This window comes from Lissotriton vulgaris, chromosome 6, assembly GCF_964263255.1.
Source record: "Lissotriton vulgaris chromosome 6, aLisVul1.2, whole genome shotgun sequence".
Taxonomy (NCBI): domain Eukaryota; kingdom Metazoa; phylum Chordata; class Amphibia; order Caudata; family Salamandridae; genus Lissotriton; species Lissotriton vulgaris.
In genome coordinates this window covers 1,284,094,766-1,284,107,841 of record NC_141694.1, presented here as the reverse complement: position 1 = coordinate 1,284,107,841, position 13,076 = coordinate 1,284,094,766, and the positions used below count along the sequence as shown (strand labels likewise).

Here is a 13,076-nt window from a genome sequence, read left to right as displayed (position 1 = left end):
CCTCTGCCGCTCATGCTGCATCCTCCAGATATCTATGAGGTCCCAGTCTGCCATCTATTTCCGCCCTCACCCACAAGACTCTTCGGGAAAATGTCAAATACGAGGTTGCATACAGCTGACCCCGCTAGACGGGCACACTCCTCCGCTGTTAGGTGTGTCTTCTGTAGCATTACTATCTGTGCACCTCTACAGTATGTATTTCTGTTGATATTATGACGTTTGGCAGGGGATCCAATCCCCTGGACATTCCAGGACAATAGCTTTATCTAACTAAGCGGATTACTCATTGTAGGTACTGAAATGGGGATTGTCTCATGTCCCCACCAACCTCCCCCGCTGTCTTCTGATCTGCCCCCACATCAGTTACAGAACCACAAACAGACCTCTGGATGCACAATTGAAACTCCCAACTACAAACTCAACTTCCCGAGGGCAGTGTTGCAACAGCTAGCTGCCCACCCTGAAAAAAAACCAAAGCATTATGAGTAGAACTCCTACTTTAGGCAGCCAGGAGAGGCATTCTGGTGGGGTGGGAAGCTGAGTATCGTTCGAGCACTTATTCTGGCCTAGCGCTGGTGTCAATAGCTACCGATCCAGTCTTCATGGCACTACGAAATGTCTTCCCCCAGTGCCCAGAAAGGGCGGGGTATCGCTTCCGGATGACAGCCACTAATCCAAAATCAAGGAGACACCAGTCACTCAGGAGGGCTGTCAATTGTCATCAAATACAGGGCAATATTCTTTGGGGGGTAGAAGCGTCTCGTTAGATGCATCAGAATATTTCATTCACCGATCGTGGGGTCACTTTTGGTAGTTGTGTGTCACTGACAGTTGAGAATGGGCTACATATTTGGATTCTGATTAAACATATGTGGCCATATCGGATTTCTGTGGGGACACATGATCTGTGTCAGGGCCTGCAACACTGCTTTCCCTTCACGCCCCGTCTGTGAGGATATATTCTTCTTCACTGGTACTTTCTTTGTTGATTGCCAATATCTTTTCCTGTTAAATCGGTTCAACTTTCACGTGCCCACCTGGGTGTTCAAGAGGGGAGCCCTGGCCTTGTAGGACTTTAGCCAAGACCACACAACCTTAGAGGTGTCACAGAAATGGATGCTGCCATCGAGGGTGATGAGAAGTTTGGCAGGGAACATCAAGAAGTATTGGATACCTTCTTCACAGAGGGCTTTCTTTGCCTCTAGAAAAGTTGCTTGCTGAGCCTGTACTTTGGCAGTGAAGTCGGTCCCTCTAGTGGAGGAGTCGTGCCACCACTGGACGAGGGGGGCCTCCAAGGGGCCAAAAGATACTAGACCTGAGGCACCCTTTCCAGAGCATAAAATGAGTACGACGATCCGGAGCTACTACAACGAAAACCCAGTTCTTGAGGAAAGGTACCATGTCCGTGCCCTGGGCTCCTTCATGGAGCCCAACCACCCTGATGTCATTGCGGCGGATGCTGCCTTCCATGTCTTCAGTGCATCTCTCTAGATAAGCCACTCTGGTTGTGACCTTGTGGATCTTGCAGGCCTTCTGTTCGGGTCAAATTGCGTCTGCTGAGTGCCCCACTCCCTTTACCCGATCTACCAGCTATGGTGCGCCGCCTGGAAAAGTTCCAGGCCTACTAACACTGCTCCTATGTCCTGTTGTAGAGCAGCCCTGGTGCCTGCAATGGCTGCCAGTACTTTCTCCCAATGAGAGTGAATGGAGGCATACATCATGGTGCTCCCACCTTCCCACGTTTCTGTGGGGTGGCGTGTCATCAGATCTGCCCCTCGTCAGGGCAGAGGCTAGGGCCCCACTGGGTGGTTCACTCCTGCTCAGCGGGGAGGCGAGGTGAAGCCGCGCTCTACCCCCAGCTCGACCCTGTCACCTGCTACTGTCTACTCTGTACTGCTTGAACCACCCACTTTCAAGAAGGAAAGATCGATGGCCCAATCCTTTTCAGGCACCGCAGTGAGAATCTGGAACTCACTTCCGCCTCAGCTCCGGACCACCTACTCCTCCCAGGCCTTCAAAACTGACCTCAAAGTTCTCCTCCTTCAAACATACTTCCAAATTAAATTCATGCCCTCTCTATTATCTGAAGGAATTTATTATAGAAAATTTCTATTTTCCATGACTATGGAAGTGCCTTCCCAGTGTGTTCTTGTGGTTTGAGAGTCTGCCATTTATTGCAGTATTACCCGTTTACCTGTGTTTCGTACTCTTTTGTAACATGCGCAGTCACTTTTCTCTTGTAACACACTGTTTGCTACCTCTTACATTTTGTTTGCTTTCGATACTTGCACAAGTGCCACCATTGCCTACGTAACGTTCAGGCGTGCAACACCCATTGGACTCACCCGGCTTCAGCCCCCCCCATCGTCTGTGGCAGCACGGGATGAGACAGATCCCGGGCACACACAGAGCTGCACCTGAACGTTTCACAGGTCTTTAAGAGACCATTTGAATGTTAATTAGGCCTTGCAGTTGTTTCACCCCCTTCTAAGAGCCCCTGCAGCTCCACTCTGCCTACTGATTAAAGGTTCAGCCCCCCCCCCCCGAAATGTTTCCTTAGCTCCCCCACCCCCCTGAAATTCGGCTCTAGTTGCGCCTCTGGTAACGTTTGTTCTTGTTTGAGTGTCCTCCATTTATTGCAGTATTATACCTTTACTTGTACTTTGTACTCTTTTGTAACTTGCAGACATGTCACTTTTTCCTCCCGTAATGCACCGTTTGCTACCTCTTGTATTTTGTTTGCTCACGATTGTCACTTTTGCCTCATGTAATGTAACGTTTGCTTTTGTAATTTGTTCACCTGCAATTGTTCTCATGTATCAGTTCTGTTCCTATTGTGAAGCGCTCTGACATCTTCGGATAAAGTCCGCGCTCTATAAAAACGCATAAAGAAATACATAAATAAATTTGCAGTCTCTCAGACCTCCGCCAGGGGTAAAAGAAAGATAAATAATGGTGGGGCATTGGAGGGGGTGCACTAGTAAGTTCGGGGTGTCTAGCCTAACCCCTAGCGATTGGGCTTCTTCCACTTCACTTTTCTGCGTAGGCCTCCCCTGCCGAGTTCCACTCTGGTGCGAGTCCGGGATACTGTCCGCTTAGCAGGTGCGCCAATCCCCTCGTGCGCGTGCTCCCTCCACACCGGGCGTTGATAATGAATGGCCCGACTGCCATCGCTGGATTCTCGCCGAGTAGACCCATGGAACCACTCACCTGGCCTCCGCTGCCACGGCTGCATCTGTACTTTCCGTCCGCCGCACTCACAGCTGGAGCACCTCCAGCAACCAGCCAGGCCGTGCAGGATGCCGCGTCCCTCCACCCCAACCTTCGGGGTCTTCGCTGTAGGTCAAGCATGATGTCTCCCATAGAGGTGTAGCCTCTAAACACACTAAACATCGTACCCGCTCGCCAAAGCTTCAGTGCCTCATGTAGTACCCTGGTGGTGGCAGATCTGTCGAAGGCAGTGATTTCTGCCTACCTGATGGAATGAATGGATGAAATTAAATTGAACAAAATTGTGAGCATGATGAAATCATCCTTTTTTACCATCTGGGCTCTATCGGTTTCAATAATAATGCTCATGCCGTAGCTTCAGTCCAAACACACCAAGTCAATCTCCAGCCTCTGTCTTCAGTAGAGATGAGTGTCCAATCACGAAGCCAGCTACTGGTTAACGTTTAGAACTGATCCACCTCGAAAATTATTTGACAATTTATGCTGGAAGAATGAGCTAAGTCCAACAGTATTTTATAATAGATATTAACTAGGCTGATAGAGGCCTCCATGGCTTTCTTTGAAGGTGAATATCTGATGGAGAGGAATCAAAGTGGTTTGCAGCCTACTGCTGAAATGACAATTTTGAAACTGTGGACCATAGTGTCATAAAGAAATAGCTATAGATCAGATAGCATCTAAACTCAGGAATACATTTTCAGTTTTCAGAAAACGTTTAAGTGATTTTTGAGGAACACACATTTAACCCAAGGCTTGGTAGGTTTGAATGGCTTCAGAACAGTTATCTTTACTTTGTAAAATATTGTTTTTTCCACTATGTGCCTCTACAACACCTTTCAATTTCTACCATCACAATACACCCTAAAAACCCCAAACCTAGCATCATTTTTCATAGTTGTATTTGCCACTTTAACTGTCTAGAAATTGCCATATTATGCACTGATAACATGACTGGCCAAAATATGCATGTGAGAAATGCGACTTCTGAAGACTTGCATAAGGGACCGCCAGCTCTGAATATTGTTCCTGAATTGAAACTGGGTGCCCAAAGATAGTATGAATGTTCAAAATGAGAATGCTGGCCCACTATATGAGGGCTTTAAAGCTTGGGAAACTGGATTAGAGGTGTGTCAGAGAAGCGCAGAGTATGTGGTTAAACACCAGGGGCCTTATTTATGAAAAGTGACGCATCGCTGCGTGAAAACAGCGATGCGTCACTTTTAAATGCGCACTCCTTGCGACACCAATGATGCGCCATATTTAATGTATGACGCATCATGTCGCAAGGAGTTACAGATACGTCAGTATTTCTGACGTATCTGTAAGCGCAAAAGTGATGCATTGTCGGAGTGTGTCACAAAAGTGACGCAACTCCAGCAATGTGTCCTTTCACATGGGAAAAGCCCCATGTGAAAGGGCTTGCGTCAGTCTTACGCCCGCTGTGAGGCAGGCGCAAGATTTTGACGCAACAGCGTCCTAAAAGTGACGCAGTGAAATCTTATAGATTTCACTGCGTCACTATTACGAGGCTTTTTGCGGGGGAACGCCCCCTCTGCATACATTATACCTGACGCAGGTATAATGTGGCGCAGGGGTTTAAAAAGTGACGCATCTACCTAGATGCGTCACTTTTTAAATATGGCGCAACAAGGCGCATGTTTTGCGCCGCCGATGCGTCACAAAAAGTGATGCATCAGCAGCGCAAAACTGACGCAAGTCCTCATAAATGAGACCCCAGGCATTATGCAGGTGGAGCATTTTCCTTCATTACGCTGAGCGCACCATTAAAAAGGTGCACCCAGCGCAATGAATTAAAATGCAGCATATGATGATGAATGTGCTTCCCTCAGGGCAGCCGCAAACTTGCGCTACCCTGGGGGTAGTGCATTCAGGTGAAAGACGGAGTGGCTGCTTTAAAGCCACTTCGTGTTTTGAAAGTGCAGGCGGCAACCCTCCTGCACATGGAAGGGGGATTAGAGAGTCGGTGACTGCACCCGCCTGCAGGAGGATGTCTGGGGACTCCAGAGGGCTGCTCTCAGGGAGCACACTAACAGTGCCCCTCCTGACAGCTTTTTTGCTTCTGCGCCTGTGTCGGGAATACGGTGCGGACGCAGAGACAAAGGCATTCCCTCAATTGTATGGGGCATGCCCACATGTAAATGAGGGAATGCCGCCTGAAGGTAGCGGTGTCGCTTTATGCGCGCCAGTGCTATCAGTATTACAGAAAGGGCTGCACAAGCGATTGCGGCCCCTTCTGTAATACCAAATTGCCCCAGGGGCGCGCAAAGCGGGTGCAAATGCCCGTTGCGTCCCAGGGGCACTTTGTGTAATACATCCCCATGTTGAAGTTTGCTTGGTTTTGTGCATGGTAAAAAAGTTAAGCCTTTCGAGTGTAATTTGTAAAATGGCACTAGCCCTAGGTCAGGGTACACAATGCGAGTATATGGTTGTTTATACATGCTGTTAAAAAACCACTTTGATTTTCCTCTTGTTTACAGCATCTGAATCAGTACATGTGGTCTCAATGAATTCTCCAGAGAAGAGCCAGTCTGTATACCGGGCCTCTTTAACGAAACGAAAAATCCCAGGTAAGTGCTTAGCGTTCTGTGATATAAACTAATGCGTATGCACTGTGTACAATAAGTAAACATATGTGGACAATTGTGCGATACCAGAGTACATCAATTTCACCTTAAGAGAGCCAGCGCTTTTTTTTGTTATAGATACCGATTCTCACAGTCTGAATTTTGCAATAATATAACCATAGGCCTTGTGAATATTAGCATTCAGTTGGTTTCAAATGTGATTTTGGTGCATTTCATAACTTCCTACAGCTTCCTGAGAGACTTCACACCCACAGAGCGAACGGTTAAGATGGGGAGGGTTGGCAGCGGCAGCATGCAGCAGTACACTCATATGTACCTCCACTCTTAAATTCTGGTGCTTGGGAAGTTGATGTGGTAGCTTGGAGTGAGAGCTGCTGCTAGGGGTGCTGGCACACAATACTGATAGGCCGGAGCTTTTAAATCTGCCCCTTCCAGAGATATGGTGTCTGGAGTGAGAAGTAACCACTAAGAATAAAGCTATAGAGAATAACGCTTTGTTTGGACCCATGGGTCCATACACTCTGCTCACCCGCAGCATGGTTAGAAAGAACAGCAGTCGATCAGAATGGTGTCTCTCTGCAGATTGTGTCTGAATTGCCTCGCAATCTAAAGATCTGGTTTGCTGCATAGAAGTGTGTGTAGCTTCTAGTAAGCGGGCGTAGATGTAGCCATGCTTTGATGAGCCCTACTTCCTTCAGCCAGTCTTTGCCAGTAGAGGTGATATTCCCCACTTGCTTCACCCATTGCACTGTTCTGTCCCTTTCATTGGTTCAGTTCACCCTCTGTAAGTACATCCTTATCTGGAGTTTGCAGTATGAGTGGAATGGCGTGTCTAAGGAATCATTCCTGGGCCAGTCCTGGGTGTGTATATCACAATTATTGTGAAATTGTAATCCCCACATGATACTCTAGAGCCCAGCAGTTTATCCAGGATCTCTGGTACATCCCCCTCCAACTATCTCCTTAATGTAGTTGACAGTAGGAAAACCAACCTTGCCTTTTTTTGCTTATCTTATCTGAGGTAACCGCTGGTGCATAAACCACTCAGAGCAGTGCCTAAGGTCAGTCTCTTGGAGAAGGCATACCTGGCAAGTGGAGTCACTCTCCTCTTGACTGGGGCATTGATGCCTGTAGCGCTGAGGATCCACATCTTAAGGTCCGCCATGTGTCCCAGTAGTATGTGTTCCTGGTCCTTCATGATCTTTATCATATGTTTTGTGGCCTATTTATCGCCAGATGGCTATTGCAAAGCTTCTATTTGTGTGACTAACTGCCGTGACAGCAAGGTTATGAGTATACTCCCCTTTTTTCCTGATATGATTTATAATAAACCTCTTAACAAAATTACTTTGAACATCGGCACCCCTGATGTGACCAGCCGTGGTTGTAGGACCAAGAACATTCTTTTTGATAATAAGAATGTTGTTCTTCTCATCCCCAAACACCTTCTCTGGTCGTTCCATTGTCGGCTCCTCCAACCATTAGCTCAGTTCCATGTGTGTGTCCAGGAAGCCCCACCCCGAACCCATGGAGGGTTCGATGTGAGTCCCAGTGCCGATGATCAGTACCTTTAAAACCCCTGGGTCTTGATTCAGTTGTGTAGGTGGGTCAATAGGGCCTGTCACTCTCCCTCAAATGTCTCTTTTGAAAGAATTTGCATTCTCCATGTGCTCCTTGCCCGTTGTTATGACTCTGTCTTGGCTGCTTGCAGTGAGGAGGCCTTTGATGACTCCTCTGGATCTCATTGACACACTTGAGTATTCTCGAGAGCAGCAGTCAAGCTTTGGACACGGATCGCAGCTAGCATTGAATGCTGTCCCAAGTAAAGATGATGTGAAAGGGGGGATTCCAGTTATATTTAACTTTTTTGCTTCTTAAAAATTATGTGGCCAAACTAAACTCCTGTCTCCTCCTCGAAGTGATGGCCGACAGGTCTTGATCTAAAACAATTTTGTGGCCAACAACAAAAGTAATCTGGATCATGTCTTTAGCTGCTGCCTGGATAGATTCTTTCTGTTGAAAGTATTGCAGGCATAACAAGATGTCTGGTGGCCGGTCTCCCCTGCTTTTGTTTGGCACCACACAGTGGGTGCGGTCAAATAGAATCTCCTTGGCTCTGAGGGTTCGGAGAATATGTTGGAACAATCATCATTTAGCATAGATTTTCATGTTTCCATCCTCTGCAGTTCGTGCGACTACTTTTATATAGATATTATGCCTCATTGACCGATTCTTGTTGTCGAATAGGGAAGATGTTAACTGGATCTTAAGTAACAGTAGTTCCAGCCACAAAACCTGCACTTTCTCTACCAGCGCGTCTCCTGTGTTTTCTAACAAGGACACTATATCTCCCAGGTAAAAGAGTTCTTGTTTGAGAGTTTGGACAGGTTGTTGAACTGTACTTTCATTGATTGAAGATAATTTTGCAGGTTCTTAAACAATTCCTCCTTGAAACCATGCGTCACCTGTTATTTTTGAAAGTCACCTTTTGTTTTCTGATGCCTGGTTGCGCACAGATGAGCCTTCAGGGGTTTGGCTCCAGTCTTGTCTAGTCGAGCTTGCGCGAGACAGAATTTCTCTTATAAAGGTCCTTCTTGTTCTTGTTCCTGTCCGTCGCCATTTAGGAAGCCATTTATGGCACACTTATGAAGACCAAGGATGTGCTGTGGTAGGTAGGGGTCCAGAATCCTCCAGTACACACCCACAAGAGAAAGTCAATTTAGGGGACCCCACCACTATAGGCTTTAGTGGCCTAAAGGTCCAAGTCTCGTGTTGAAGGGTTTCTTGAGTGCCTGGCGACTCCATTGACCCCCTCAGGGGCATCTCTTATGGGAGTTGATGGGTAAGTCCAACTTGTTATACTGCTGCATCGGTACCAAAGTTCTTTATCCTGCCTGTGTAGATACAGATCCTCTCCCCATAGGGTCTAGAATAAGGGAACACATCACACTGCCCCCTTTGAATTTAACCTGGCTTCCATATGAGGTACAGATTCAGCCTAAAATAGCCTGTATGATGCGTCAAAATACCCCAGTGTATCTCGCCCAGAAACTCGAGCTTTCTAATCCCCTGCTCTCTGTTATTGACACCACCAAAATTCAAAAAGAAGAAAACCTACAACCTCTCATTCACAAGAGCAGCACCACGAATTTGGAACTCTCTACTTCTTTAGATGAGGCTAATCACTTCAACCACCTCCTTCAAGAAAGTGGTGGAAGCCTTTCTGATAGACACATTTCTTCTTAAACTGACACTTCTATTTCAATCAATCGCAGGTTTGACTCAAGATTTGTATGCTTGATTTTTCTTTTATTTGTATACTTGAATGGTTGTATAGCACTCTGATACCCTTGGGTCACGCTTGCACTGTATAACACTCTTTAAATAAGTAAGTAAATATAATAAACGCTTAGTTCAGTGAACAAACTGAGCAAAAGTTGAAAGTCAGTACAACAATAAAACGTTGCCAGGCAAGGAGATTTTGCATTTTGTTGATTGTATACCAGAGGCTTTATAGTGAGTATATGTCTCACAAACCTATCCCAAATTGCTCATGACCTAAAATATAGATATAGGTGTCTGGACATATGTGTCAATTACTGCATTGAGAAATAGCTGTGGCCCAAAAAGAAAACTAACTGAAAAGACAGAGAACTCAGTTGTCTTTCATAGTATTACTGCTGGAAAGCTGGGGGTGGCAAATCTTTCCTGAGGTACTTAAGAGACAATTTGTGAATAGGATATGTTCATAAATCTGCAACCATGAGGACACATAACTCTGTTGGTGCTGCAATTATTTGTTAATTCTACACCCCAGCAGCTTGGTTATGTAGTATTTTGATAAGGTGCAAAGTTGTTTCATCGCAAACTTTGGGCCTCATTTAATATTTGTTGGACTGCCCGCTGCCCTGACGGATGTGCCACCCACCACATTTGTAAATAACCACTGGCCCAGCAGTCATTTAAAACATTGACAGGAACCACCATCCTGGCGCTTCCTCACAATATATCATATGTTTGATAGACAAATCGTCAAAATGACAGAGCTGTTTGTCAAACTCACACTATTTTTTTTTTCAAAAAGCTAATCTTATAGTAGGAAAAAAAAACAATGCTATTCTCGCCATGGGAATTTTCTTCCATGGTGTGGGGGGCATTGAGCACTTTTCAGTGCCCCTTACTGCCAGGTGTTATATGGTGGTTAGGGCATTGGAAAATGGCTGACATCTAAATTAGGTGGGCAGATATATAGCCAAACCTGTGTTGGGGGTGTTTGACCACAGCAGAGACAGTGTAGTCTACGCCATTGTCAAACTACTTGCTGAATTCAAATCAGACAGGTGGACCATTATACTGGCGGGGAGGGAACACTGTACTGTTTCAGCTCTCCTGCTATTTATTCTCTTAGACGTTTGTATGTATGTAAGTATGTGGTATTTGTGTAGCATAAACCTAATAATGAGGCGGTGCTCTATTCAGGGTCAAAGGCAAAGATGTAGTCAAAAAGTCAGTGGAAAGTTAAGTGATTTGTGTGCAGACAGAGAATCAGGAGGCAACATGTTCTGACTTTTGGGACATGGGTCCAGGTGTCAGTCTGACTTTAGTGGCATTAGCCTACTCCTTGGAACTTTTAATTATGCAGAATTTGCTCTCCCTAATGTCAGGATACAGTCCAAGGAAAAATAAGGGATAGGCAGAACAAATGAGCCAAATATATTTATTTGTCGTAATCAGCACATTTCCCAACAGATACTAGACCCCAGGGTTTGGGTCTTGTACATGGATTTGCTTGTCTCAGAGAAGAATTCCGACCTTCCAAGATTTTCCACAGAAGTAAAATCTCCAAAGCATAGGCGTGGGGGTGGAATACTCCTTCAATTTCTTTGGCCCCGAATCATAAGTCCTGCTTTTTGTGTGTAACTGAAGCTCTTGGTGAAGAGCATGCTACTGAAGACCCGTTAAAGGGGATAATATTTCTATTCATTTTTCTAATACTGCCATTTTCTTCTTACAGAATCTAATATGCCAAACCCCTTGGTGGCTCTTTATGTGCCCCTCTTTTCTTTTGTCACTCCTCTTCCGCGTCATGCTCTTAAATGTCTGTGGTGACTGCCCTCAAAGTTGAAAACAAGGATGCTTCAAGGCAGAATGCACTGAGAGTTCAGTTATTCAGTCACACGGGCTATGTCCATCCATGTAGTTTTCTTCATGGTATTTTTGCAAGAGATTGCAACATAAATCTTGCAAACCACTTTGGAATAGAGAATTCTGAAGTTGTGACTCCTTGCTCAGGATCTCATGCCTGTCTCGGCTAGACATCTTGGCTTTGTCTCTCCTTCATAGTTATGTGAACAGACATTTAGGGGGAGATTTATTAAGATTTAACGACGTGTTTGCGTTACAAAAGTGAAGCAAATCAGTGCAGTCTTTTCCCAATTTACTATCCAGTGCTAAACTTGTTTAGCGCTGGAAATAACAGAAAAGTAATGCAAAGCAGCGCAGAGCACTGGTTTGCATTACTTTGTGCCATGGGATGGGAGTGTATCAAGGCTGGAGCATGGGCCTTACCATGCAACTACCCACGGTTTCTCAGGCTAAACCCAATTTACTAAATAAAGTAGATTGGGTTTAGCGTGAGAAAACTGTGCCCTTTTCAAGTAGGTGCAAGGAAGAAGAAATGCTTTCATTTCTCCTTACTTTTCCAACTTTGCATGCAAACTGCACTGTGCAGCATGCATATAAAGTGGGAAAAACTTAGCATCATGCATGGGCCCCGAATTTTGTACAGGAAGGGTACCCTTCCTGTACAAAACCTTTGCTAGACTAATGCACACGCCCTATCGCTATGGCGCTCAGGTGTGTATGTGGCGCACGACAGCTGAAATCAGCGCCAGCGCAAGGAAGGGGGAGAAGAAAGCCATATCTCTGAAGATGTGGCTCCCTCCTGCTCCCTCCCTGTCACGCAACGTAGCGCTCTTCACGAGGGGTTGCGCTATGCTAATCTCCCCCCTAGTGTCCCACTCCCCAATACCTTTGTGTAAATTTTCTCTGGTTCTCCAATTCCTGAAGGAACCTCTCTTTTGGTGTTATTATCAGCACCAATTCTTGCCCAAAGCCCTCTATTGTCATACAATATTTTCAGTCTAAAATATACTTGGACCTCATTAGGAAAGTATCCAACCTTTTTGTAGTCACCAAACTTCATCAGTGAGTTCGATAAATACTAGTTATTTATTAGGTGACACTAATTATATTTAGAGGGCTATTGCATTAACCCCACAAAAGAAGAAAGGGAGATTAAAGAGTAAATAAAGTATAATAAAATATACCAGAATGTCTTTTTGGGGTGGTCGATCATTTAATTTTAAAAGGGTAAGCAACCTACAGAGATGGGTAATCCATATTTTTACATGTAGATAATATCAGCTATATGTCAGCTCTCACAATGTAATCATTTCACAACATATGAAGATATGTGAGGATCAGGTCTGGAAATCTTCTTGTTTTTGGTCATGTAGCTATATTGATTATCACCTCCTGTACAAACTCATCCATTTTACTGCTAAAAGGGTAAGTGATCAACAAATTAGTGGCCATCTTTGTCCCCAACATTTGATCCAGCTCCAAGTACATCTCCACCTAAAAATCATCAGATTACAAGCAGGAGGCAATCATGTGTGTTAAATTATTTTGATCTGCATTTTGGGCATTTTCCTATATTAATTTTAAATGTATTGATTTCAATAAATATATATTGGAGAGGCACGTTCCAGCAGAAGTGGTGCAGACAGAATGTGGTGGCTGTCAAAGTATTGGTTAATAATTTCCCAGAGCACACCCAGTCCTTCACAGCAATTTTTGACCAATCCTGGATCCTGTGGACTAATAGGTTTTCTTCATCAATTGAATGTGATTTTATTGTCATCTTGTAAATCTGTGCAATGTTACCTCCATTTCAATATATGGATGTTTCAATGACTAATAGGGATGCAATTGTTATTTCTTGTATTTGCATTCCTAAAATATATATTTGTATTATTATTTCTGTAGACTAATAAAAAGGAAAAGAAAAATATATACTACCATAAACATTCCTTCACCCGTTGCATTTATACCATTCAAGATGCTCACGTTCCCCTCAGCACACAAATTTGCTAGCAACAAATGTTGTCCATAATTGTAAAGCAGACTCTTTCCACATATCGATATGTTTTTGTCAAGCATCATTTTCATCACATT

At 44.8% G+C, this 13,076-nt stretch overlaps 1 protein-coding gene across 2 annotated transcripts in view; it reads left to right on the top strand.

Moving 5' to 3' along the window:
* Positions 1–13,076, top strand: part of FNDC1 (fibronectin type III domain containing 1) — a 1,121,378-nt gene that overhangs the window by 270,241 nt on the left and 838,061 nt on the right. For both annotated transcript variants that reach the window (XR_015296657.1, XM_086927416.1), the window contains exon 3: positions 5,730–5,819. Coding sequence is in view for 1 of the 2 variants with exons in the window: in XM_086927416.1 (XP_086783542.1) it covers positions 5,730–5,819 (90 nt within the window). In the remaining variant the exon portion in view is untranslated. The remainder of the gene's footprint in view (positions 1–5,729; positions 5,820–13,076) is intronic.